The sequence below is a fragment of the Anopheles darlingi genome, chromosome 3, assembly GCF_943734745.1.
Source record: "Anopheles darlingi chromosome 3, idAnoDarlMG_H_01, whole genome shotgun sequence".
Lineage (NCBI taxonomy): Eukaryota > Metazoa > Arthropoda > Insecta > Diptera > Culicidae > Anopheles > Anopheles darlingi.
The window spans coordinates 57,724,542-57,752,496 of record NC_064875.1 but is presented as its reverse complement, the minus strand read 5'-3'; the positions used below and the strand labels follow the sequence as shown (position 1 = coordinate 57,752,496).

At 49.7% G+C, this 27,955-nt stretch overlaps 1 protein-coding gene across 5 annotated transcripts in view; it reads right to left on the bottom strand.

The window, feature by feature from the left end:
* LOC125957600 (phosphatase and actin regulator 1) overlaps positions 1–27,955 on the bottom strand; it is a 118,002-nt gene that overhangs the window by 87,061 nt on the left and 2,986 nt on the right. For 2 of the 5 annotated variants that reach the window (XM_049690425.1, XM_049690426.1), the window contains exon 2: positions 198–758. In XM_049690425.1, the coding sequence (XP_049546382.1) occupies positions 198–438 (241 nt within the window). In that variant the 5' untranslated portion in view covers positions 439–758. Of the gene's footprint in view, positions 1–197; positions 1,556–27,955 lie in introns of those variants that run through there. The other 3 variants (XM_049690424.1, XM_049690428.1, XM_049690427.1) reach the window with 2 other exon arrangements.

The following is a 27,955-nucleotide window of genomic DNA, read 5'->3' as shown; positions in this document are numbered from 1 at the left end:
CTCGTGCTGTCAGCCGAGGTGCATTAGTAGTAAACGATTTTGCAACAATATTTTGCTGCTGATGCTTTTTCCGAAAAGATCGTGAAAAGATGAGCGCGATCGAATCAAACATGATCGAGGATCGGAGTTTACAAAAAGTGACAGACGATATTTTGACATCATCTCCCCGGCTAGGGGCCGCTGTTACGCAAACTTACCAATCACCGTACTGGCGGCCACCTCCTTCGCGACCTGTGCCGCCGCCGGACTGACGTGCAGTATGTCCGATAGCGACAGCGAGGAAGCGATCAGCTGGCGTTTCTCCTCGAAGTTCAGCAGATCCATCGAGGTGCTGCGCTGTGGCGTCACCGTGATCGTCACCGACTTCTGCATCGTCAGCACGCTCTGGTTGTAGTCGGTCGGTGACTGCTTGATCAGTTCGCGCCCATTGAGGGACATCTTCCACCGCGTCGTCCCGTTGGTGTCCAGCTGATCCAGCGGCAGCTCTATGCGATGGCGCACAGACCCAGCAGCCCTAGCGTAGTTCGCGAATGGAGACCGCCACCGCTTTCGCGGTAAAAATCTTCACGCTTTTCACCGCACTTATCCGTGGCCTCCCTCCCTCCCGGCACACGCGCACGAACGCACACACTACACGAACACTACACAACTAACCAAGGGTTGGCAAACGGGTAGCACTCACTCCATGCTATCGGCCGTAACACGACGTACACTGCGTAATTCGGAATTCACTCGGTCGGATCGTCGGAATACTTCTCCTGTGGGGATGTGCGCATGCGGACGGAGGCAAAAAGATAAACCAAATTAACAACAAACAGATAGCTTTCCGCGCCGCCGTGTGCTCGTCTTTTCCAGCCTGTCATGGTCCAGCTGGAATTTGTCGGAACAGTATCGCCGCCTCGCGGTCGCCTTGATGCTTATGGCGCTTCGGGTGGTTACTGGTGGTGTAATGGAGATGGCGTTTTACTCGCGGCACAACACTTTTTCGGATGCCAACCGACCGAGAGCGCCACCATTCATTCATGCAATGCGCATGGAGAGTCACATGTACAGCATCATCACCACCATTAGGGGCCCATAATTATAACATGCCATACGCCGCCACCATCCGGATCCGCTCACAAACGCAATTACAATCATCGTACTCTGCCTCCCCCGGCCGCCGACGATTGGAGTACAGTGTGGGACTCTTCGACACCACGAACACCTCCGAACGGATTTGCGCCACGCAACAGCAGCAAGTGCTGCAATTGAGTATTAAAATAATGGATGGCTTTGCAATGCGAAGAAAATACATTTCGTAACATTTCCGTGCCCCCACTACTTGGAGCATAACTCCACCATCGGCACCAGCAATTAGCAGACAAGTGTTTATCGATGAACGCCCTTTTCGAGCTTCACCTCCTAATGGAGGTTCGATACGAGGGTTAAGAAGCGTGATAAAAATACACTTCGTAACTCTGGCGCAGCATCTGGCGATAGAAATCCGGTGAATCCGGTGGTACTCGGTGCGAAATGCGTCAACTGATGCGAAACGAGCATCTCCCATAAACCGTCTCCTGGCCAGTCGGGTGATAATTTTTCGCAGATCAGTATTTCATTTTAACACCCCCCGCCCGCCCGCCGTACGACATCATAAATGCGCACCATGGGACGCCGGCCGGTGTGGAAGGGTTTTAAAATGAAACTGGAGCGCACACAAACACAAAAAAAGAGACGCAAATCAACCGTGATGATGCTAAAAATGTGCTGAAGTGCTTCTTCGACGTCCGACCGCTAAATGCGTGAGAAGAGAAGAGTAAGACCCGGGGATCGCCCGGGGCGGATGGCCGGCGGAGAGATTGCATTTGCTTTTCTTGTTTTGTCGATGAAAAAGCGCAAAACCGATCCAAGCATTTTCCCAGCACCGCCATCACAAGATGTTCCGGGCAACCGGGCGAGCGAGCGACAGGGAATAACGTACGACGCTGGTGTGCGCAGCCCGATGCTTGTTGCACTAGGACCGGGACGCTCGTTTGCTTGCTTGCTTGCTTGGAGGAACGACGAAGAGTCGAGTCGTAACGACTTCCGGTTATTTTCCTCTAGACACACATTTGCGCCTCCACTGCAACGCCTGCGGTGGTGCTGCTGCTGCAGCTCCCACCAACGCTTATGGCAGGCATATGGATTCGCTCGTAGGCAGCGCATCCGTGGTTGACAGACGAGAGAGTTTTCCACGGCAGCGGCGCTCGTCTGGCGGACGCATTAATCTGTCTATGAACGGTGTAGGATGGCAGACAGGCAGGCAGGCTAGGCTGGTGGCATGGTTGACTGGTTCACTGGCCGACTGGCTGGCTGGCTGGCTGGCTGGCAGGCTGCTGCTGCAACATGCAGATACATTCCGGTTTCACTTTCAATTTTCTCGATTTCTTGTTCCACGTGCGAACTCCCGCCGCGTTCGAGCCCGTTCGGCGTTGCGTTGTCGCCACCTCGGGGCTGCTGCTGCTTCTTCTTCTTCAATCGATCATCTATTTCCACAAACGGGTTCCTTTCGCGGGACTAGCATCAGCAGCAGATCGTGCCGCTCTCGTTAGGCGCCACCAGCCAGGCACACTACTTTCTGTGCACTTGTTGGGAAGCTTGCTTGCTTTGCAGTAGCAGCATGTTATGTCCACTTTTCCGCATCGTGCGCATTGTCGGGGTGATCGTTTCTTTAATGCACGATCGCACTACTCCGCTGGCTACTAATTGATGCAGCACGGTCGTGGTGTTTTTTTTTTTTTTTATTGGAGGACACACGAGACTTTTTATCGCGTTTCTCACGGCGAAGAAGACCGAAACCGACCTGTCCCTTTCCCGAGGGGAGGCCCTCGATCACGTCCCTTCGCCCAGGAGGGGAGTGCAGCGAAACAACTGCAGCACGCCAGCAGCGCACATCTTCTTCTGCTGCTGCTGTGCCATACACACCGTCGTCGTGTGGCAGTCGAGCGTGGCAAATAACTGACAAATTACGGTCAATTATTCCGCTTGAGCCGCCACTTGCGGCTTGCAGAATTTCCATCTCCTTTTTTTTCTTTCGCCGAGTTCCATGCCAATTCCACCGGACCTGACAGACATTTGCAGATTCAATCAAATCCTCTTCGATGCAGTGGAGTATTGATTCTAGAAAGAGAGAGAGAGAAAAGAAAGTGGAAGAAAATGTACAAAATTAGAATGATCTGTCCTACTACGTTTTCGATGTTTAGTGCTAAAGCGAAGCGATCAATGATAAATTGTGCCAATATGGTTTTTACGATGTGCCGGTTCAGTGCCGGCAGCAAGACAAAGTGCTAGTGTGTGCTCATGCGCATCATCGTTAATACGTCTTTTAGTACACTCTTTAATGATACCCTTTCTATCGATAATAACAGACAGCAATGGCCAAATGCCCAAACCCCAAGTCGTAGAAATGATTTTCGAATTTATCATTCGTTTAGCACATTAGAAACCATTTTCACACAGCCTAAAGAGACACACAGACAGGTAAGACGACGACGACGACGTTAAAGCGCCAAGCGATTTCGTTATTACGGATTTCGTGCTGCGATTTTCCAACGAAGTGAAAATTGCCAACAGCTGGCAATAATTGATTGGCACCCGCGGGCCAAGCACACAACACAGTCAGCGTAAACGTAGATCCACGGAAAAGAAGCAGCCCACCAACAGATCGTTCGCATAAGTGCTACCGCGAAGTTGAACAATATGAACAGACCGTTTCGCGCTTTCAAATGCTACTTTAGAGTTAAGTACGTTCTAAGCGTGTGCCATGTTTTGGTCCGCTTGGCTGTGGCAGAATCTTTTTCGAATTAGATATTTATGGCCATGAGCAGAAAGCTTGTTAAAAAGTCATTTGCAAGAAGATGATCTCCTGCGTCTCACTGTGTCGTCGTTTGCAAACAAAGCCTCCCTTGAAACCTTTCCTATATGTGTCATGTGGAGGATTGTCTGTGTTTCTATCTGCGCCAGAGATGCCATTGGTCGCTTCGTGCGGATGTGGTATCGTTTATTAATTCAATTAAAACGAGCGTTTTGACACTGAAATGGTTTGGATTATTTACCACCATTTGATTGTTATTTCGTTAGAATGTACTACAAAAAGTTTATTGAATCACAAACATCGGAACAAAACAGAACAGCTGCCAAAAATGATTTCCCTCAAGTCCTCCCATTCGCAAAAACCAGCAAACAGATAATCAAGGTTCGCAAACAGAATGCCCCTCGCAGTTTGCATAGCACGAGTTCTGTCGAAGGACGAAAGGGCAGAAGGAAGCTCAAAATGCAGATGTTACAAGGACTGTATAGCGCGTACACACTGACCCGAGAAAAAAAAGGGGAAAAAAGGATCCAGGACAATAAGAAAGGCTATGTAAATGCGGCGCAAATCCAATCAGCGTACAGCAGATTCACGGAGGCACAAAAAAATGCTAACAAAAGGTACCGGAATTTCGGTACCGTGGAGCCCAAAACATGTAGACCTTCTTCACCGTACGCCAACCTTACCGGGTGGGGGGAGAAGCTTTTGCTTTACTTGATTCACCACAACATAAGGGCACCCGTGAACGAGCAAACGGTGCGAGACTCGTTTACGACCAGTTAAGGTAAACCTGCCAGCATCCATACTACTCACCCCCCCGAAAACGCCTTAACACGCAGCGTAGTAAGATGTTGCCGGCGACGACGACGACGACGACGACGACGACTTCCAACAAATCCCGTCGACACGAGGAAGAGATTTCATGACCAAATAAAAATGTACTAGTACCGGGCTTTGTGGTGCAAGAACACCAGAGCACTACAGGAGTACAACGATCCAAACAGATCCATCATAATATTATCAGCAGAACTTTTACTTCTACCACAAACCTTAACGGTAGCGCGCGCACCGGAGCCGCTTTTCCTTGTGTTTATCTTGCCAGAACACGATGGGCACACGATTTTTCTTTGACCGCGTCTTCTTCACAGCATCGCACGGATTTCTGTCACCACCATCACCGGTACAAAGTCCGGGGAAGATCTCCGGGGAATTGAAATAGGATGGAGATAATAAGCCCCATATCGGCTCCGCTGTCACAATTGACAGCCACAGTCAATCCGGACAAAGAGTGTCGTCCTCATCCGTCGATAAAAGACAAGAAGAGAGGGGGGGACCAAAGTCTCCACTTGCTCCCACGGATAAACGATGCCGTAATCAATTGTAACTGTGTGCGGAAGAAGCACGAATCAGAAGTCCGTTTCGAAGGTTAGTGTTGCCACTTGCTACTACTAGCCAATAGTGTTCTGAGAAACTCCAAGTTATCCGTCTGCTACATCGCCATGAATGATTCTTTTCGGTTTCGTCGTTCTGATAACAACACATCGTCGAACGAGTAGGTTGAAAGCTTTTATGAGATTACTATACATAAAATGTAGAAATGTTTAGAGAGGAAATAAAAATCAAGATACATGACAAGGTAGAGAGCGCGCTGGCGGCAACGACGACATTTTGGCCCTTCTCCAAAACTGCTTCATGCGAAATTCCTCTAGCCTGTCAACAAATAGCCCCTGACCGGACCGGACCGAACGGACGGACCCGGAGGCAACGATTGCTCGCGTTTGCCAAAATTAGCCACTAAAGAGTGTGCCCCCCCTGCAGCAGCATCCAGGCGAGTTGGCAAAGGTCACATGGCACTCGCGTATCCAATTTCCAGCAATCGAAAGCACTGAGAGAGTGGAGTGCCACATCGAACCACCGTTGGCAATCGTTCAAGCGAATGCCAGGCATGCCACATTTGCTCTAGCACCTGCACGCCTCGCAGCACAGCAACGTACTTCTGCTACTGCTGCTGGAATAGATAGGTAGCAGATTTATTGCTATTTTTGGAATATCCAATATCATCATCGTGAAGTGCTTTTTACGCGCAGAAGAAAAACACAGCAGCAACGCGAATCACATTTGAAAAACAAATAAATAAGAATAAGAATAACTAAAACACATCGACTGTAACGTTCTATTTTGCATAAGTTGCCAACAGTTGACAGCCTGACTTGTTATCATTAAAGCAATTAGATAATCCAACAAGATAATCGATTTTAAAGACGGGATAAGAAACATCCCACGGGCCTCGGGAAGGGCAGAACAGCGCGCGGAATGCACACGCGATTTGCATCTTCCTCGCCCCCAAAAGACTCCAGCAACACTAGCGCCTGGTGGTGGTGCACACGCTAGTGCTTCGTTGCCCATTTATGGTTACGCGACAACCAACACCCACCCCAGACATGACAGAGTCCTCTAAGTGTATCTGAGACTGCCGGTGAGGTACAGCTAGGGCAGAAGGAAGGGTTGACTGAAGAGCGACCTCAATTCAAGCGTGTCTCGCCTCGAATGTCGATCGTGGTGGCGGCGTCGACGAACACCCATTTCGCGAAATTGCAATCGACATCGAAGGCGCAATCCGAACCCGAAAGGTGTTCATCATTGGGGGAGACCCCGCAGTGTCGAGAAGCAACGAGACAAGACGAGAGCCTTTGATTTGTCTAGACGCAGCGCGCGTTCGGTTTCTTGTTCCAGTTGAGGGATCACGGATTCCGCAGTGACATTACCTAACCTGTCAGGCAGACATGTAGGTCCTCCCTCATTCCGAGTCAACGAGATGACACAAAGATCTCTCCGCCTCTCTCTCTCCGATTGTAAATTGCAAATAAAATATTTCCTTGACGAATTGTTTGTTCTGTGTCTCGACTGGCGCGCTGGAAATGTTGTGTCAAGGAAAACAAATTAGTACACTTTCGATGCTCTTCGGTTCGGGGAGTGAATCATGCATAAATTGGACGCACAGAAATGACACATTTTCCATTTGAAAAGCGCGTCAGCATGGACAGATCAATGCGAGCAGAAAAAACTCATTTACGCGTAGCAACAACGAAAAAACCACGGGAGACAGCATACCACGATATCAATAATCACGCGGAAGGCATGCTGATTGAAATGAAACGTAGCATTTCCTCAGACTCACTCAGACGGATACCGCTGTGTTTTCCCTCGGTTTGTCACGCATCATGAGCCAAATCATCGTCAGAATACTGCCTTAAATAGACGAGTCTGTATAGACGAGTCTCTTAATGGAAATGTCTTTCTCCTCACGATTCTGAAGAGCCTTCGACAGCAGGGAATATTTTGCATATCGAAAGTAGAACACACATTAATGTCAAACGAAAGAAGGGCACCTCACCTGCGTTCGGCATCATTCGGCTAGCGCCATTTCTAATTCATTTTCTACATTTTTTTTCCAAACATCGAGCAGCCTGTGCCTGGCACAGGATGCCATCAACATAACTTGCTTCACTTGCACTGGCCAATGCAAAACGGGAGCAGCATAAGTAAGTAAACATGCTCCTCTGCTGCCCTGCAGGTGCAGGAACATGATCCATCCCCCGTTAGAAATTCGCTTTGCCACATCGAGACGTAAATAGCGAGCAATTTGTGTCTGCAACACAATAAAGTACACACAACTGGACCAAGCATAAACATCAGCGCTGTGTGGCTGGCTGCGATGCTTTCACCTGCAATGGAGCTCCCTCTCGCTGTCGGGTATGAACGTCCCGTAGGAACCATTTGATGCAAAACTGCAAAACACCTTACACTGTGCACGGCCATCCACCGGAACAGGAAGAAGAATGCGCCCTAAGCGGAGCATGCAACCATCGCGCAGCATTGCCTTACAAACAGCCCTCTCTAGGGTCTTAGTAGTGGAGGGGGAAAAACTGGAACAAACGATCGCAAAAGTCAACGATGCAAACGATTCCCTGCTCCGGGGAAAAACGTGGAAACATGCAAAGGCAGTTCCGTTCCAGGGTTCCAATGCTGCACCAACACACTAAACCAAGTGGCACCGTAGTGGCAGAACCCAAAGATCCGCAATACACCACAGAGAGTGAGAGAGAGTGTCTTAATAATTCAATCCATTCGAGACTGGAACTGGAACACTGGCTTCTCCTGTTCGATTGTTTCTATTCTTTTGGCAAACACACTCGCGTGCACACACACACACAGCCAAAGAAGCCCCAGGTGTAGCACCTGGAGCAACAATAAATGGCATTCAGTCGACCAGCTCCCAGTACCAGCCCGGAGAAATGCTCTCCGCTCTACGACTGCCTCTTGGTGCCACTTGAAACCAATCTGTTCCGACCCAAGGGGTCCGGGGGGGAGCGCCGCGCATTTCGAGTTGATGGAAATCCGGTCAGCATAATAAGGGAACCGAGGGCACGGAATAACACTTCTTTCCGCTTCTCGCTAACGGGAAGCAGAGAAAAGTGGAACGCAAACGTGTGCGCTGTTTGTGTGCGGAATCCGGACACGAAATGGTCAACCGATCAAGATCCGGCGTGCAATACTAAATCAAATCTTTGCTTTAATCTCGAGCATACTCCCCCTCTTCCAAACCGCAAATCGTGCGTCACCGTGCGGCCCGAGCCGCTAATCTGTCGGCGCTAACTGGGGATATAAGACGGCTTCGGAAGAGGGGTTGAACTCAATCCCCGCTGAACCGCGACGACGACGACGATGATCGGCAGCGGATTAGGAAGAGCGATCAAGAGCGATCGAAGCAGTACGATTTTTGGAAGCTTATGGTTTTTGGCACTGGATTTCCTCGCTCTATTTAACCTTTTCCAGGTCCAGGGGGTTCACTCTTGAACCGCGAAAGATGTGGTGTGGCTTGATAGTTTTGCGATCATAGTGCTTCTCCGCTACGAACGAACAATGCAGGCACAGGAGAGCTTTTCAACTTGCTAGACAAGAAGATGAATTCTCCATTTTCTCAGGCAGACACCACAGTCGGAATACCTTTTTCGAGGGGATGATAATAAAGGGAGCATCAGAAAAGGGAAAGAAAATCTCTGCGTAAATCAACATGAAATTGTATGTTTGCGCGGAGCAACCAACCGTACGACCCGGCGATCGTACCGCAGTAGTGGTAGTGTGGCGATGGCAGTGAAGCACCCTTCGTAGCAGCAGCAGCAGCACCAGAATTAATATCGCAGCACTGGAGGGTGTGTATTTAAATGAAAATGCACGCCCAACATGTTCACCTTCTTCGCCCTCGCCCCCTTTGGGATCATTTGCCTTGGGAGGAATTTATTTTTCTTGCGAAAATGAAAACGTTCCCCACGACCACGACCACGACGACGACGACCGGAGAACCGGCTGTGTGTGTGTGGCTGGCTGGCCCCATGCGTGATTAACCTTGAGCGAAAATGAGATAACTTGCTCCGCATCATGCGGCCTCTGACTATGCTGCTCCAGCAGGATTCCTCTTATGGCCACTGTGGCGCCACCAGACTACCACACGCGCTGCTCCCTCGCCCCCTCCGATAATTATGTGCTAATGTGTGCCAGGCACAGCACAGCACAGGCCTGCGCCTCCTATTCCACTGCTACGCTCGGTCGCCTCGGATCGGTTTCTCAGAAGGGGACACCGGGAATGATTATGTTGGCACGGCAGATGCTATAATTTATGCAAACTCAACTCCCGTTCTTAGAGAGAGAGAGACACACAAATAATATAATTAAGAATTCTGTCTGGCTTTTGATAAACACAACCCATCCCATCCCATCCCGTTGTTGCCACAAAAAAGCGGGAATGAAAAGCACTGAAAACGTCTAAATTGAATCTAAAGCAGTCAACGATCGATGCGAAACATATGTCAAGATCTTCTCGCATCCCCGGGGCGTGCCAGCATCAGCATCAACACTATTCAGAATCCGAAAACTTGGCACTTCAACTTGGCCAAACCGAACTGTGCGCGACTGTCGTCACCGGGAGGGACCCCGAGCGACGAGCATTTTGCGTGCTTTGTTCGACCTTCTGACCGTACCCACACGTTATTATCATAACTTTTGAGGCGCTTTTGCCGAAAGGGGGCTCAAAAGACGTTCTGTCGTCGTCGCAGCATAGCTCTTTCGAAGTACTGCGGTCCGTGTTCGCAACATATAGTATTGCCGGGGGGGGGGGGGGGGGGGGTGTGTTGCTGGTGCCGATGCTGCACAACGCACACGCAAGGAGAGATAGAGCGCCGATGGCAAGTGTGCATGCATTTTTAATGAATTTATTAAAACGCTCGCCGCCACCGACCTTGGGGTCCGTCTTACTCCTTTTGCAAGGCCCCGCAAAAGATGGCCGAATGGGGGGGCTTTTTTGATTTTCTGAACCGCTCGATGATGTCTGCGACCAGCACCACGATACGCGCGCCGCGCCCCATTCATCTCAGTTAAGGAAGGCGCGCGTCCAGCGGTGGTGAAGGCTACTACCGCGGTATTAACGCCATTTATTTCGATTAACGAAGTCGCGGACCCCGGTACCGTCTGTCTCTCTCTCTGGGCACAGTACGTGAAGCATAAGGCATGCTGCTGCTGCTGCGCAATCAACCGGCTCTTCGCCAAAACGCCACTTCGCGGTCATATCGCGGACAGCTGAGCGGATGGTGACCACATCGCGAAATGTGTCCACGCTAATTGCCTGGTCCATTTGCTACAACTAACGGAAGGCCCGAAATGAACCACGGAGAGCATCACGTCAGTTACCAGATGCAGCACTCGTTTCTTGTATACGCAACTCCTCCTCTAGAAGTGTGTCGCAAGAAAATGCTGTCGCCATCGTCACCCAACCAACACACACACATACACGGTTGCAGCCTTTGCGCTAATTGAGCGAAGAATTTTTCATCTCCTCCGACTGAACCGTACCGTGCGCCGTTTTGCGAGATAATCGAGCCTAATTGATGTCGCACTGAAGTTGGACGTCGCGCATTTGACGATGCGCGCACGGGAAAACCGTCACGCGTAAGTGATACGATGGCCGTACGGCGTGTCTCGTCGCATGTAGGTAAGTCGAGACCGCGAGGAAAGGGAGCGGAGGGCGACCTCAGCTCACAGTCGCCTTATTGCCGCGCACCAAGTGAAGTTTGGAGGAAATAACTTCGTTAGCGTATACTCTCTTTCTCTCTCTCTCTCTTTACCTTCTCGCTCTCTCTGTCGCTCTCTACATCACTCCCTCCCCCATCATAAACTGACAATTGTACAAATTGACCATGAAACGGTCTCGCGGATCGCCTCCTTTTATGAAGGCATTATATGCGAGAGGTTAAGGGGGGATGGTATCGTGAACGCGCCCACCGCCCACCGGATCCACCCACCTCTAGCGAGAGAACGAACCCGTGGTGGTGGTGGGGTCAGAACCAGTTCCGTGACAACCGCTCATCAACTCACGGGGTGGTGCACGGTTTGATGGTGATCCCGTATTTCTGGTGCACGCGCGGTACCGTTTGTCGACGACGCGTCGCGTTTGTGTGTGTGTGTGTGTGCGAGCGAGCATAATTCAATTCCCAATTGACATGCCATGCCATTAGCAGGAACGGTAACGGAGAACCAACTGTTTCATGGGCGACAAAATGATGAGTAAGAGAATTCCGTTGTATTACATTCATCTTTCAAAAAGAAAAATTCATCAAAACCAAAACGAGCAAAAGAACATTCGCACCCAACAACAATAACAACAAGCTGTACAAGAACACACTTCTGGCGTGCGGCTTTGTCAAGCATCTTTTTCATAAAACATACACAACACCAGCGTTACATACGTTACTGTTAATCCCCGTGTGTGATTGTATCCTTACACCATCTCGCGATAAGGCGCGATGGCGCTCTTTATGCTTCAAGTCAGGACCACCCACGGTGACACGTGTTTTTGAGTGTATGTGTGCGTGTGTTAGGTAGGTGATTTGTTCACTTAAAATCCCAGCTAGTGGGCGCTTACCGAGCAACGACAATTCGCATCAACAATCCAACCAGTAGCAGCAGCGGCGGACGAATCCCAAAAGAGAAAAGTGTCCCCGAGTGTGAACACAGTGCCGGTGTCGCCGTCATCAATCTCGCTTGGCTTGGCTCTCCCATCACCACAAGAAGTGTACACAGTGCACCACACGGAGCGAACGGTTTTGAATGGAAAAGTGGGGATGAAAAATTCAAGGAAAACCACAACAGCGCCTCCAGAGAGCTTGGCGGCACAGGATCCATCTTCTTCTTCTCGTTCCCGCTACACGCCGTCTGATGCGAACAAGAGCGAAAACACGAATAGAACGCATGCAGCATGGAGTAGGTAACACCTGAGACACCTAGCTGGATACTGGGGATTTAAAAACTTCTCTTTCGCACACATTATGGACGCTCCATATGGACGGAGCATCATTATACATTCTTGCGAGTGGCCAGCAGAGACGACGATGACAACGACGACGCTATCGTATGTATCGTCAGGGCTCTTCATCACACAAATCTCGCTCGCGACAGAATACTGGCAGGCGCTGGGGCATCATCATCATCTCGCCCTGTTATCGTTAGCAGCCAGTAGCAGATCGTCGTCACACGTCAAGAGGTTCTGTGGCACATTTTTAGCAATTGAGATGACGGAGAATGAAGGATAAGGGTGATGCACGTTAAGTATTCAGTACATAACAGGTCCTTCCTTGGAGATGCTGCAAGGATCGTCGCACCTTTAACCGGCTGTGTAAATGTCCCATAGTAGATATCGAAATACAATAAAACAACAACCAGCAGCAGCTGGTAGGTTCAAGACTTAGGAGAGAAAATATTTGTTGTAAGGTCCTTCGGAAACATTCAAAACGGAGGGATCAGTACCAAAGCGCGGCGAGAGCTTAGCGGGAATGATGAATATGTCTCGAATTTAAGCTCTATCCGACTCTTCCGAGATTGCAAGCTGTATCGTCGATTCCTGGATACAACAGTTTGCAAAGTGATTAAAAACTCCTCGAACGCGTTCTCGAAGGATTTCGGCCTCCCCAGGGCGCCTGCTCCACTCCACAAGTTCCACTTCATGATGACGATGATGATGATGATGATCACGAGTAGCAGTCGAGCTTGTCGAGCAATTTCTCAATTAAACAACCGAACCGCCGACCTGATAAATCGGCGGCAGCAGCGCGAAGAATCACATCCCAGGTGAACTTAATGATCGTTTCAGACACCGGGCAGCATCATTTCGTAGTCGAAGCACGAACAGCAGCAGCAGCAGCAGCAGCAGCGCGCGAGTGGAAACAATATGGTAATGCGATGTAATCATCGTTTATCTTATACCCCTGGGATGCCTACGCACACCCGATCGACGCGATATCCTTACCGCTTCTTATCGTAGTATCGTACACCTGAAACCAAACCCCGCTGAAGCCCCCCGTAGTCCATGAATCTCATGTGCCCAGGGAGGAGAGGAAGCCGCACGTGGCCGTGGCTATAAAAAGGTCTTCGATGGTTCGGTGTCAGGTTTATCCGTACCTAATACAGTTTCCACATTGTATCTGGTTTACACCGTTCCGAGAAGCGGTCCTTTTCCTTCAGCAAACTCCACCACCTACGTCCACGTCCACCAGGCACCTCATTACAACAATTTCACTCCAGTGATTTCCGCCATCGCACAACTAATTTGTGAAGATAAACAAACCAGAAAAACCGTCAGCTAACATTAGCGAAAAACTTCCTCCAAAATGACTCCCAAGGACTACCAGGCAACACCAGCTGCTGCTGCTGCTGCTGCGACTCCCCAGGATTCCAATCCAGGGTGCCACGAAACGCCTTAAACTGCCTTAGCACTTCATCAGACTGTGCAGAATCGGGAATCGTGCAAAGCGGACAAAATGAATGCTAAGTAAGGGACCATTAAGGATGACTAGAACTGAATAAGTGGCACAACTTGCTCCTTGCCTGGGGATCCAATTGCGAATGTTTACGACGGTATCGAATTGAAAACCTCTCCTTCTCTTCCTTCGACTTTGTCTGTCGCTCTACTCGTCGCAGCAACTCATCTTCGTTATTGTATTTGTGGTGCCGCATCCCCAATTTCGAAGCAGCAACTTATTTAAGATGCAAAGCAGCAGATGAAACTTTCGCCAAACACATAGATTGCTAGTAAGTGCGGCTTACGTTTATTCGATTCGTTGATGATGACAGAGCTGATGCTCAATTAGGAAATGTAGAAATGATAACTACCTACCAACCGAAACCCCCAGGCGGTACACTCCTATGATTTGAGTAACGGTGCAAGTAAATGAAAAAGAAAGAGCCACAAAAACTCATACCATGTCCATGTCTGGAGGTCTTTTGGATGACATTTACCGTTCTACGACTCCGACGACCAATCCCCAGAGATAACACCTTCGCACAGAAGCTGCCGCTCGAAAAAGGGGCTCCTTCTTAATGGCTTTTGGCTTCTCGTCCCTGTTTTTTTTTTTGCAAATTTTATTTGAATATTTTATGATTGAAAGCACCTAACCTCATCACCGAAAGGTACGACCAGACCATTTGCCTTTCAGTCGAGCACAGCAAGCACAACACAGATGCTTTGATGAGCTCGGAAAATATATCCGTTTTTTTTCGTTTGCTTTCCTCGAAAAGGAACGACCTGAAAGATTCCTAACATTTTCCCACGCAAACCCGAGCAGAAGGGGCTGCAGACGAAATTCCTCGTTTTAACGGGCATTGCTACTGGTGCTGGATCGTTGAAATATGCGTCCAATATTTCCCTGCCACGGTACAGGCCGGGCCGGGAGAACGGAAAGGGATATCTAACTCCCAGTGCCTCAGAACCCCATTTTTGTCCCCGGAAAGAAAAACCAATGACAAAGCATGACGGGACGGGACATTTTGCAACCGTTCTCGCGCCTGTTTTTCCATCGCCATCGCGTTTCCCATCCCACTGACGCGAAAACAGTGAGCAAAAGAATTTGAAACATAGTTTTCCCGCCCATTCCGGCGCAGTAAAATTCATCTAAAAAGTCGCACCACGTCGGTGTCCGTGTGTCCGGAGGAATAGCACCAAGAACCGCGCGGACACCGCTCCGCCACGGAAGTTTGCTCTGGACGATGATGCTCTAGTTTATAGCTCGTTTCGGAGGCGTACGAAAGATCGTGTCGTGTCTGCGCGTCGAAGGTGGTCCCCACAGGTCCAGACCGGATGTGTGGTGTTGCGGTAAGATACGCCCCGCCGGAAGTCTACGGATCTACGGAGCAGCATCACTAGCACACGCGGACGCTGCTGCTGACCAAATTTCATCAACTCTCGTGAGCTAAAGCCGAGGACGGGATTGCTGCGCAGGCTAATGGAAAATGGTTTTCATAAAATGTTAATTACCGGCACACTGGCACCGACGAGCAGCAACGGGGCCTCTAGTCTCGGATTGCGCGCTGCCACTAGGAATTAGCTTAGAAGATACGATTTAATATTCACCATAATTGGTGCTACCGTCACAGCTTTTCAGATCCAAACGAATCCACAGCTACCAACCCGCCAAAAGAAACGATCCACAGGAATCTAAAACATAAAATTATGTTGCTCATAGCACCTACACAGCACCTTCGCCTTGAACGCATACCACACTTTGTTGCAAGAAATGCATAAAATACCTTCCACATTCAAAAATAACTCATTGGAACGCCCTTTGCTGCTTGTTGCTCGATTCATTCTTCAAATACTACGTGCGCCACCGCAACCGGGTGGCATCCGATTTTGTGTGCTACGCGCCCTTCGCGACTTGGAAAAGTGCTCCCTTCCCGCAGTATGTTTTGAATTTCCATCAATTTCCACCACCAACCAACCAACCGTGCAGCAGGTGAAGCGCACCCTCAAGCCGTGGCAGGGGTCTTTGCTTAGAAAGTTTTGCAAAACAAAAAAAATGGCCAGAGAAACGCACAATGTTGCGTGTGGCCCAACCACTCACCCACACACACACACCCATGGGGCGGATGGTCGCCGAATGGAGATCGAATTTTCCACCAACACCCACTGGGAGGGAGAGCTCTCCCTTCTCTCCGTCCGCTCAATTGACTGGAGGCACGAACAGTGAAAGTGAAAATTATGTTCGATGGCGCTTGATGGGCCGCCGCCCGCCCGCTGCCATCGGTTGGAAGTTAAGATTTACTCCCGGGCATCGGGCTGCACAAGCAACAGCCGCCCTCCCCGAAGAACGTCGAGGATCGATGAGCTGAGAGAAAGGTACAGCAGCTTGCGACGAGCCCTGAAGCGTGCCGCGCGACCCCTCGCCGGCCTTTTATTGCGATCCCGGAGTCATAAAATGTCGAACAAGTGCACATTTGAGACCGTGAAGCTGGTGCTGTGAAGGCAGCTTTATAGCGAAAATTATTTGCCGGCGGCCTCGGACAAGGTCACCACCGATGTCGAACGACCAGTGGACCAGCATACAACACAAGCATAAAAAAAACACCCAAAAAAGGACGAACCTGCGGTCACTTTGAACCCTCCCGCGGACACGCCCAGCAGGTTGAAGCATAACAGACCACACATACGCGGTGGTGAGGAGAAAAACAGACAGAGAGAGAGAGGAGAAGGAGCTCCGGAAATTCCTGGACAAACCTTCACAAATTTGGGGCCGATTATTTTCCATTAGTCGAAAGTTTAACACACTTTTGTTTTCTCTCTCTCTACCTTTCTCTCTGGCTCTCTAGGATTTTCTTTCTTCTCCCTTGACCACGCACCACGCGGGGGGGAGCTTTAGCATCCCCCGGATGATTATGAGCGCAGTGTCTGGCTTGCAGGCATTCGGTTGCTCTGACGAGGGATAATACCGAGATCAACATCAAGGGAGCGACAGAGAGAGATACGGGCCTCCCATATTTTTGAACGGGCCCAGGGCCCATCGGCCACAGGAAAAGGTAAAACACGAACACGAGACGAAGGCCTAATAGCTACACCACCCATCGTTTTGGTCTTTTCACCGAAAACGGCCATTACCTTCCTACGAAGCAGACTGCTAGCTGCTAGAGCAACGGAGGCGTCTCGTCGACGTGATAGGCATCGTTAAGAACTTTATGTTCCCAAATCTGACCAACCGTCGCAGCCTTGTGCCAGGTGAGTGTTCTAGCCTGCAATAGGTGTCGTCGTGTAGATGGCGCACATTCGGCATATTTAATGGACGGCGAGAGGACGACGGAAAATGGCTTCATTCTCTCTGTCCTTGAAAGATCCTAAAGAGCTTCTCCAGCTCTTAAGTCTATCCAGCTACAGGTGGAAAGGGAAACGAATGACGCGACGAACTGAAGCGAATGGTCGGTGGTGTCTGGCATGCCAGCTAGCCAGATGTGACACGGAAAGTTACGCGGTAACAGTGCACCACTCCCAGGAGTGCGATTCAGCAGCAGTTGTGTGTGCGTGATGATGGCGCGCAAACGGAGTCTTATCGCGTTTGCTATAGTTGTGCGAGTGCTACTAGCGCTCCTAGTCAACACCTGGGAGGAACGTTGCTGCGTAAGAGAGAATCAATTTAACTTTTGTATCGAATTATGGTTTAATCCATCCCAAAACCGGAGACAGCTTGGCTTGGCTTCCGTAACCTTCGGAACGCAACCTTTCCCATGCTAATACTTATCCCAAGGGGCCTCAGTGTCCTCAGTGGAGTAGCAGAAGCACGGTGTTCGCACAAATTACTTTTTCCCTCAGGTGACTATAAGGCGCTCCACTACCCTGCCCTGGGGGGGGATTTACAGCCCGGAAGCTGCTATTCTAGTAGCGTTTAATCCCGTCAGGTCCCGAGAAGACGCAAAAATTGGCCCCACACCGTTACCAGCATGATGATTCGCTGGTAAAATAATATTTCTCTTTGGCTCGGGGTTCCAGGACTAGCGCACGCCTTTGAAGATGCTACGCACTTTCGACGAATTTACTGCCTGCCCTGTAATCCGGCGACTTGGCCTTCTCAGGGGATATGCGATGCGAAGGCGGCGGATTTTATGCGAGAAGTTAAACATAAAATATGCATACACCGTTGGGGGCGAAAGTTCCGAACTTTTAAACATGAAATTAAAGGCGACACATCGCGCCGAGTTAGCTTTGCTTTCCTATCTGTGAACAACTTTTGAGCGCACACAACATAATCGGGCACATTTCATTGCTCGAGAAAATGCCATACAAACGACATACATAAAAGTACACCAGGGGAATCCCTTCGTCCCATATTCCGGTTCCAGTGCCCGTTTTCATTGACCATTTTGCCAAATGTTCACATGAAAGCGACTCAATTGGTACACCCCACCGTAGGTGACGCGGTGTGTCCGTGTCCTTCTGGTGCATATCCTTTTTGCGGCAAACTCTCTCTTTCTCTCTTTTTCGAAAGGACCTCCTCGAGAAGGACCCAAAACCAAGAACGGTCGCTTAAGAAAAATCACCACCATAACCGTTACGCCGAATGTTTTCGCTGCGTAGGATTAGCAGAAATCAGATTATCCACACAAAGGCAGGCGACTAAACCAGACCAGACCAGAGACCTGGTTTACCTTTTTACCAACATCTACGACGAACACGATGCCAGCACCATCAAAGCAGTCACGGAGCAAGATGCAGAGCTGGAAAAAAGAACGAAACCTTTTCCCATACACAACAGAACACACGCCACCAGAGAGAGAGAGAGAGAGAGAGAGAGAGAGAGAGAGAGAGAGAGAGAGAGAGAGAGAGAGAGAGAGAGAGAGAGAACATGGAACGAAAGGTAAATGGTCGAGAGATCGGTTCGGTTGCGTACCGTGCGTACTGTATACACCCACACAAACCACCCACCCATATTCGTCTTACGTTCGTCAGAAATAACTCGTTAAGCTCGTGCCCGGAAAAACATCGAAGGAAAATGCGGGAAACACGGTAAGCAAACAGACGCGCCGGTCCGACCCCGACGGAGAAGAACATGGTTTGAGCTGCGGGTAAACGACAACATTAGGAGAAATTTCGCCCCAGGAAGACACGCACACACACACACACACAGGGGCCAGTCTCACGTCTTACGATGCGATCCGTATGAAATGAAAAATTCACATCCAACCATCCGAACGCAAGACGTGTTTTTTGCGGCGGTTCCACGGAGTCACGCAAAATGTGAACCTCCTGCCGGAGCGAATCATTCGCTCGATTCGAGTTTGGGTTCCAAAGAAGAAGGACACACATAAACAGCACAGGAGCAGCAGTAGCAACAGCAGCAGCAGCAGCAGCATTGTCATCCTTTATCCTGCGGCCAACGAAGAAACATAAAATTGAATGGCCAACGGTCACCAGAACCTACGTCAATCAGGAGCTGCTGCTGCTGCTACTGCTGCTGCCAGAAAAGCTAGCAGATCGACGGACGGAAACCTTCCAACATGTCCACCAATTATCTGCTCACGACCCAATTCTACGCAAGCCAGGGCAGGAACAGAAAAACAGTAAACATAAATCCTCGAAAAGATCGGAACATCAAATTAAAACAAACGATATACCGAGGAACAGGTTCCCGGTGTTGCGTGAAAAATAATTTGTGTGACAGGCGTTTAAGACGTGGCCAGATAGATGGGTTTCCGTCTGCGCGTACCGTCACACACGCGTCGCCAGACGGCCAAACCCCTTCGTGCGAAGAGACCGTACGATAACATCGCCGGTGTCCGGTGAACGGCCGAGAGAGGATGATTAATGCGCCGGACCGGCCTGGCGTCGCCACGAATGGCGTCACAGTGATGTGTGCCCCAATAGTTGCTGGCCGCTCGCTCTCTCTCCGTCACACATTGAGATCCTAATCTACATCCCACAAATCCCATATCAATCATTGCAGACCAGCCAGACATAGACTCCACTCCGTCCGTCTGTCGTCCGGGTTGAGAGTGAAATAGATATGAAGCCGGAAGGCAAGTCCCGAACTAAAACCCCCGGTTATATCCGGTCAACACCAGGGTCCCAGGGTGCGCGGGCACCACCGGGTCTTGTGTGACACTTCGACAGCATCCGGCGCACAGCGCAGCAGAGACCACGGAACAAATAATAGAACGTTCCGGTGTCGGTGACGAATGTTGTTTCGCTGCTCGCGCTGCTGGAGCATGAACACCATTCAGAAATGAAGTTTTCATTTTCCCAGCACAGTTTCCGCCAACGGAAACTCTCATCTCGTGCTTAATCGGACGGCGGGCGGGCTGGCGTGACATTGACCGTGGCAGCTCGTTTCAGTTCCGTCCGTTCGTGCGCTTTCGGCCATCAAATTCAACCAAAGGCAAAGATGTTTTTTCTTATGCTTCACACAGTCGCAGTCGCATCGGGTTCGGAAACGATCGTTTTACGAAAATAAACAATTCATCAGCAGACCCAGACCCTGGGGGGAGGTTTCTGGCAAAGAGAGGTGGTGCGTGCTATGCAATCGGAATGATTTATAATGTACAACCCATCGTAACATGTTTCGAAGTTCATATTCACGCACACACCCTCGTCGCGATCTGTAACGCTCTTCACATCTGACAATTGTGGAGTGACAAGTGGAACGCCGGTTGTTAGCTGTCGATCGGAGACCGATGCGTGGTCCCCCGGTAGATGCTGCTGCTGCTCGCCGCAATCGCCGACAGCATTAGGGGGATTTGACTGAAAAGCAAAACATTCAAACAAATGTAACACCTGCAGATGGAAAAATAGAAGCAGAAAAAAAAACCTTGAATGGAAAAACGAACGCATCGTGTTACAATGAGCAACCGCACGCACACGTCTTGGATAGGAAAAGATGCAGAGCCTGGCCTGGTGGTGGGAGTGGAAGACCGACAGACAGACACACATTAAAACGGAACGTGTCTAAAAATATTTTCCGCGAAAACGGAGCAACGATGGGGGAAAAAAAAGATTTTCCCTGTCAAAAGAAAAACGATGCTACCGCGCGCTTAGTCCGTGAAAATCCCGTTGCAAAGACACGCCGCCACCTTGGGGCCAGTCTGTGGCGGCCTTGCCAGGAAGAGAGGGGACAGACAGAGCGAGCGTACCTTTAGCGAGACTCTGACTCTTTTAGTACAAGTATTTGGGGCTACCTCTCTCGAAAAAAAAAAAGAAGTAAGACCGACGAAATGGTAATAAAAATAATTATTGTCACACTTTTCCGGTCGTCTTTTCCCCTCGCGCAAAGTAGCAAAAAGTCAGCAGCGCCTTGCTGAAAGCGGAAAAAGGACAAATGAAACGCATTATCCAAAAAAAAGGGCAGAGATTGGCAGATGTTTTTCGTATTAACACCAACGAACAGCAACCAAAACCAAAACCCAACGTACTATTTGTTGCCGATCAAAAGGCCATCGCAGTAGCCCAAGCAACAGACACCGCAGGGCTGGTCACAGCAGGCGTTTAAACATTCATTTTCTAATCACAATCTCCCAGGAACCCTCCAATTTCGACCACTTTTACGGTTTGGGTTTTTGGGGTTGACCGACCGGAAGGGAGGGGGGGGGATGCGGCCGCGGGGATTCGATCAAATCGTGAAAAGCAATCAAGGGCACCCGTTGTTGGGTGTTGGCCCAAAACCTACAAAATGAAGCTGCAACAGCTGTGTGTTTGCGGCCATAGCAGGAGTGCTCCAAAATCGAAGATGGTAATGGCTACCAGCTGGCTATCCGTCGTCTACTAGACGGTCGTCGTCGTCGTCGGCATCGTCGTTGGCGTCGCCGGGGGCCCGGAAGTGTCCCTTCATTAGCCGTTTACGGCGATCGATCGTTAAACAAAGAAAGTGGAGCAAAATGAGAAGCCGGAAGCTGAAGCAGCTGAAGCCTCGAGAAGCCGTTTTAGGGAGCAAAACCTTCTGTCAACTGGCACTGGCACTGGTAGCAGGTACTAGAGCACTAGAGCACTAGAGAGCGGGACTCCAGCTGCGCCTTAATTTACTAACCGAGAGACTAACCCGACGCTGCTGTGTGCGGAGCAACAAGTGTTAATTAGAGGTGTGATGTTGTAATTTATCTGCTTCATCCTTCCGCAGCGATCCACGACGAGTCAACCAACCAACCAACCGACCATCCGACAGACAGACAGACCGGCGGTAATGATACTGACGAGGGTCTCTGTGAGCGTAACCGTCACCGGACCGGGGCGGGCGGTTTGACATTCTCGACCGGCGATCCCCCCCCGCCGATAGGTGTGTCACACACGCGACCGAGAAACCGTAACCGGTGCCCCGTCTAAGTGCCTTTTTCGTTGATGAAACTGATATCAGAAATCAAAATCTGAAACACCATGCTTCATATAAAGGGTCCCAGGGAGAGGGGAGGGTATATGGATGGTGGTTTCATGTTCAGCGAGTGACACGAACTAAATGGAGCCGCCTGGTGATGGATTTCTGGGAAGAGCGTAGAGCGTGGCGTGGTTAAAATTGCTCCACCATGATTGGCCAATAAGTTGGTTAAATTTAATATTTAATAATGCGTTATCACCGAGATAATGCTTATTGGAATGTGATATCTTTGATAGTGAAGAGTTTATGTGAAGGCAACCGCAGATGGTACGCCCGCGTTGTGTGTTGTTAACACGGATGTAACGACGTAATGCAACATTTTCCGGGCGCAAAAGACGACATCAATCTTCCTGAATGGGAGCCGCGCTCGAAGTAAGAGCCAGTTGATCCAGACCAGATACTCCAGTTGATCGAAAGCGAAAAATCGGAAAGCCATAAATCACCAACTCAAAGGATTTCAGGCGCATTATCATACCAATGTCTCGATAAGCGACTCGGCGCGCTTGGTCATGAATCACCATCTTTTCTTTTCTTTTCTCTGCGAATCCAAAGCGTTTTAGGCTGGCTTTATTGGGGAAACATTACAGCAGTTGGAAGTGATTTTGGGAATTCATATTCATAGAAACAAAAAAAAGCAATACAATTCTTTCGAAAATCTATTTTCAAAGCAATTTCATTGTTGGGGAATATTAAAAAAAGACTTTGGATTAATTAATAGAACAAATGCACACTACGAATTACATTGATCTTATAATCATCCTTTGCCTATTGGTCCTAACGGTCGCAATGAACTTGTAGATAATGCTACAGCCCAAGCATAGAATCGGCAACCTCTCTGTTTCGTGGGGTGGTGTGGCATCGTAATGTACAATGTAAACAAACAAACGAGCAATCCGGACTCGCCCAAGATTCTCCAGCCAGCGACGACAGCTGAGAGTTCGCCAATGTGTAACTATAAATTGGCTCACATAAGCAGCAACAGCAGCAGCGCGAAAGCAAACACAGCAGCAGCTGATGGTGCCCATTTCTGATTTCATCCCCGAGAAACAAGTAGAGACGTCGCCAAAGACGATATGCTCTTAACTGGTGGCATCCAGGAGGGAGGTTGTACCAGCATATTTGGAGCAAACATAAGATGGAGGGGGCAGTAGCATGTGAATGCAAGCGTATCGCTATCACAGTCGACCGCCGACGTCAGCTGAGGCAGCAGCGCCATTGCCAGCACAACACATAAGAGGATTGTATCGCTCGATTTCCAGGAATCATATTACCAATCCGAACCAAGACCAAGGCATGTTCGGGACGTTCTCCATGCTATAAGCGGACAAGAAACGCATGTCACTACCATGCCTCATTAGTACTTTCCATCCCTCCCCCCCTCCCTTTGCTTCAGAAATGTTGGAAAAGTTTTCGCCATTGTATTGGCCCACTCGACGGCGGCGACGACCGCCACCGATTTATGTTGGCATTTATTGCGATCCTTTGCCGGTGGTGTTGCCACAGCCCTTCAGCGGCAGTGATTTGTCGGAATGATAGTTATTAGAGTTCGAATGTGTCCTCCAGCTTCCTCCTGATGTTAAGAATTATGCTTCGGGGAAATCGACTGAATGAACTAGTGTCACATTAACATCTAGGTCAACGTGCAGCTCTGCTAGATGACCGATCTCTGCTCATCAATAACAATAGCTCAAACCGCGTCAGCTGGTCAAGCATAACCGCGAATAGACCATACAAAGCCCCCGACAAATGACAGTCTATGGCCTCGGCATTCATTCAAACAGACGCCGCAGCAGGAACAGCACATGGCCACCATCCATCCATCACACTATAGATCTCCTTCCCTGCGGCAGCTTCATTCATCATAATTTTGTGCCAGTTGCTCGGACACAACCATCGTCCGCCCACCAAAAGCCGTGGTGGTGTGTCTGATTGCGATTGCCCTCGTAACACTGCAGCTCGCAGCTCTCTCTCTCTCTCTCTCTCTCTCTCTCTCTCGCTGCTATCTTTGCTGTTGCTATCTTTGCATAAACTGCCGACTATCTGGCGATTTGTGGGAATGCCCATGGCTGATGGCGACACAATTATCTGCGGCCACTGCTATCGGCGAAGCGAAGAAAGTTAATTTTTTGTGGTAAATAGTGCCCCTCTGTCTATGGAGTTTTGTTTTCAAGTATTGGCGTCGAAACGAAAGGTAAACACAACATGGCATGGCGTTTCGAAGGCACGCGCGGTGATTGTTGATATCGATAACGGAGCGCGCCAAGTGAACGACGACGCAGAAGTCATAAACCACGGTGGCAATGTCAAGGCGTGTGCGTGTCTCGCACACTGCTGTTATCGGAGCACCGTCATCAATTGCGCTTATCAGCCGCATCATCTGCAGTGGAAGTGCGAAGCGTAATCATTGAATAAATAGTACTTTCCATTCAAACCAAAAACAGATTCGCTAAAATATATGATGCCAATCTAGACATTCCCTTAAGGGTATGGGGGGGAAGATAAATAGAAAAAAAGTATTGTTAGGTCTCACTGTTGGTATTAGCAGCACTTTTTTAATCGATTTTATAATTGACCAACGCTGCCTGGAACGGAAACCGGAACGAACTAGAGCTCGAGGAAAGCAACACTGCGTCCACTATTGCGTAGTTAATTACTCAATACTTTACCTTCCTATCGGTGGCTAGTTAGTATAAGCTGAACCAAACTAAACTCAACCATTCAAAAGGTATAACTTCCGTCCCAACAAATACAACCAGCGCTGGTTAATGTGCAGTGTGCTCGGAGAAACATACACACCGACAGGCGAACCACGTTAGACGATGGCGAAACGACGGAAGTGCAAAACAGCACTTTAGCAGCCATCATGGTGGCTGCTGTAATAGGGGTCTGGGAGAGTGGAGCTCGTTGCCGGGACGTAGAAAATATGGCGCCAAACGTGCCAGTAATTGCAGCTCTAGCAGCACCCTAGCAGCAACCACACCACCGAGAAGGCTGCAACTGGATGCTGTAGCTACTGTTTTCCTATGCTTCTTCTCCCTAGCACATAGTCCCACACACACAGACACTCTTGATGCGCCTCGCGGGGTCATCGATTGATCGCTCTCAAGTGCCGACAAGTGAAAGTATGCTCCGCTCGGGGGGTTACTACTCGGGAGGAGTTGCGACCTACTGCTGCCGGCTGTACACCCTGTTCCATCCATAGCATCCAACATCCACCACCACCTTTTGTGCACATTAAACCTCCTCCTCTGGGGGCTTATGCTTATATGCGGCGCTCGGTATGCTATTTCCGCGCAAACGGCAAACGACGCTGCGTTTCACTGGCTCACGACTCGATCTCTAATGACCCGCGGTTGGTTGCTGTAAGGGGGGCGAAAGGAATGCAACAATCGCCATCGTCGCGCCGCGAGAGTTTTGCAGCATCAACATCAGCAGCTCACTAAGGCCGCCACTACTACACGCCAGCAGCTGTGCCATTTTTTCTGTTTTGCACAACGGAAGGATGCCCAAAAAATGGAGGAAAAAAGTATAAAAATTGGCCGCGTGTTTTCAATTGCCCTCCACCAGAAGGAAGGGGGAAGAGGAGACATCTAAAATGGGGTTTATCGATCGAGTGCAGCTGACGCCCTGCAGCACGCGATGTACGCGACGCGACGTGAAATTGTGCCAAACGTCGGTTTCAATGATAAGAAACACAACATTGAGAACGGTTGCGAGGTTCCAAAAATCGAACAACAATCAACAGTAGTCTGTACATCGGCATCGGTGATCGGACCTCGCGGGACAGCCACCTGTCAAACGGTGTCGGGTCGTTTGGAGCGGGCAATTGAAACGTGAACCAATTCTGGAGCTTTATTTTTGGCCAAACCGCCAATAGGCGTCCTAATCAAAGGATATCGGCACGGCACTCTGAGGCGTTCGTTTAAATATTCAATAAAGTGTGCCATCCAACCAGTTTTGATGGTGGCGCCCCTGGAGGGAAGTGCCAATTCGAAACCAACAGCCGCGTACTCTACTCCTCAAGCCTCGCCGCCTCATCCTGCTAGACTTTATTTGAAAAACTGAAAAGACAAATAGTGCTGCCGAAAAACCGAACGAAGCATCGTGATATCTATCCCGAAAATTATCATATCTAGCACAGCACCAAGCGCTTCACAGTAGACACAGCACATAGCAGCAGGAAAGGAAATAACAGACGGTATCGTTTGATAAGGAGACGACCGGTCTCTGTCTATTTCGTCGCTGCGAGTCTCGCTAGCCGCCAGAAAACGAGAACTCGAGAACGGGAGGAACCGAGCCGCGAGTCGGCAATAGGAAATGACAATCAAACAGTTCGAGAGGTGGCCCCACACCCCTGGTCCTGGATCTTCTCGATACTCCGGCATCACTAGAGAAGGAATCATCCTAGCCTCCTTTGCTTCTCCTTCGGCGCATAGCATCGTAACTTCAAACGAATTTTTGCGTTCGTTCGTCGCGAATAGCGACCCAATCAATTGGAAAGGATATCTAACACCAGACACCAGACCACTGAGAAGCTGTGCGCAAAACTGGAACTGGAATTGGCGCCGGAACTGGCCACCGGAGAAAAGTTGAGAAAAGTTTTCAAAGCAAAATGATTTTCAAAGTTTGGTGTTATCAGTCCTGGAAATGGGAAACTTCTTTGCAAAAATCAAGCTGTGTCGAATCGGAAACATTAATCGGAATGAACGAAGCTCTCGGTTCAGTTCAGTAAGTAACAGTAACTAACTGGATGGAGCAGCATGCAAATCAGAAATGCCGTTAACAGTTTTCGCCAATTTTTCGCTTCTCTAAAATGCTATTAAATTGTCCTCACAACACACCAGCATATCGCGAGGCGAGATGTTGGAAAATGAATCATCATTCGCCTATTGGACGCCTCCTTTCATCGGGAGGATGGGGATGGCGGCGCCCTCTCACAACTTCAACCAATCGATGGTCCTTTCGAATGGTCCTCGCTTCTCCGTTCCTTCCCCGAGGTCCCTGCTCCCTGAATTCATTTTCGTTTTCGATTATCATCTTCGCTCCTTCCGCAATGGCAGCGAAAAGCGAAGCGAACGTCCCCTCTTCAGTCACGGATCACCCCACCGGACGAGCAACAACATTGGCGACGACATATGGCGCGCTCCCGCCGCTAGCTCCTTTACCGACCGACCGTAGACGATGGACGGAAAAGAAGTTCGCCGACATCGGTCGCCGGTCCGATCGGACTCGAGCACAAAAATGGTTTGTCCTCCCGTGCGCCAAGACCGCCACCACTTGCCACGACGCTGTGACACGCTTTTCCGGTGCTGTCGGTCGGTCCTTTCTTCCGGTTCGCCATTTCAAGCAGCCGGAGCCAGACCCGATGCCGATGGTGAGCGGTATAGTAACGCTTGAGGTTGAAGTGTAAGTTGACTCTCGAGCAACAAGGCGAAGGAGGAGAGTTCGTGGCGAAAATATTTAACACCTTCGAGGGGGAACGTACACAGCGGGACGGGCGTATTGAGGGCAATCGCGGTTCTCATGGAGCCCGGGTTCATTGGACCCCCGAGAGCGACGCTCGGCAGCGATGCAACAGCGGGAAGGTGGCGTAGGAGAAGTCTAGCTGAGGGCCTGTGCCGCTAGTATCGAGCAACCTGATACGACGTAATTTGAAGCACCCAAGACGATACTTTCGAGTCATCGAATTGGCCAATGAGTAGTGAAGAGAGGAAAATCTGTGTAATTTGTGGAAAAGTTGGTGCTTGTTTGTGGCGAAATCCACGAGGAACGGAGTGTCCTGGCCCTATATGAAGGATCCATTTCACTTGTGGAGTTTTGGTGGAATTTGAAAGCTACTGACGCCCCGAGATTTGACAGGCATGTTCAGTTAAATCGTCAATTTTTATGAGTTTATATA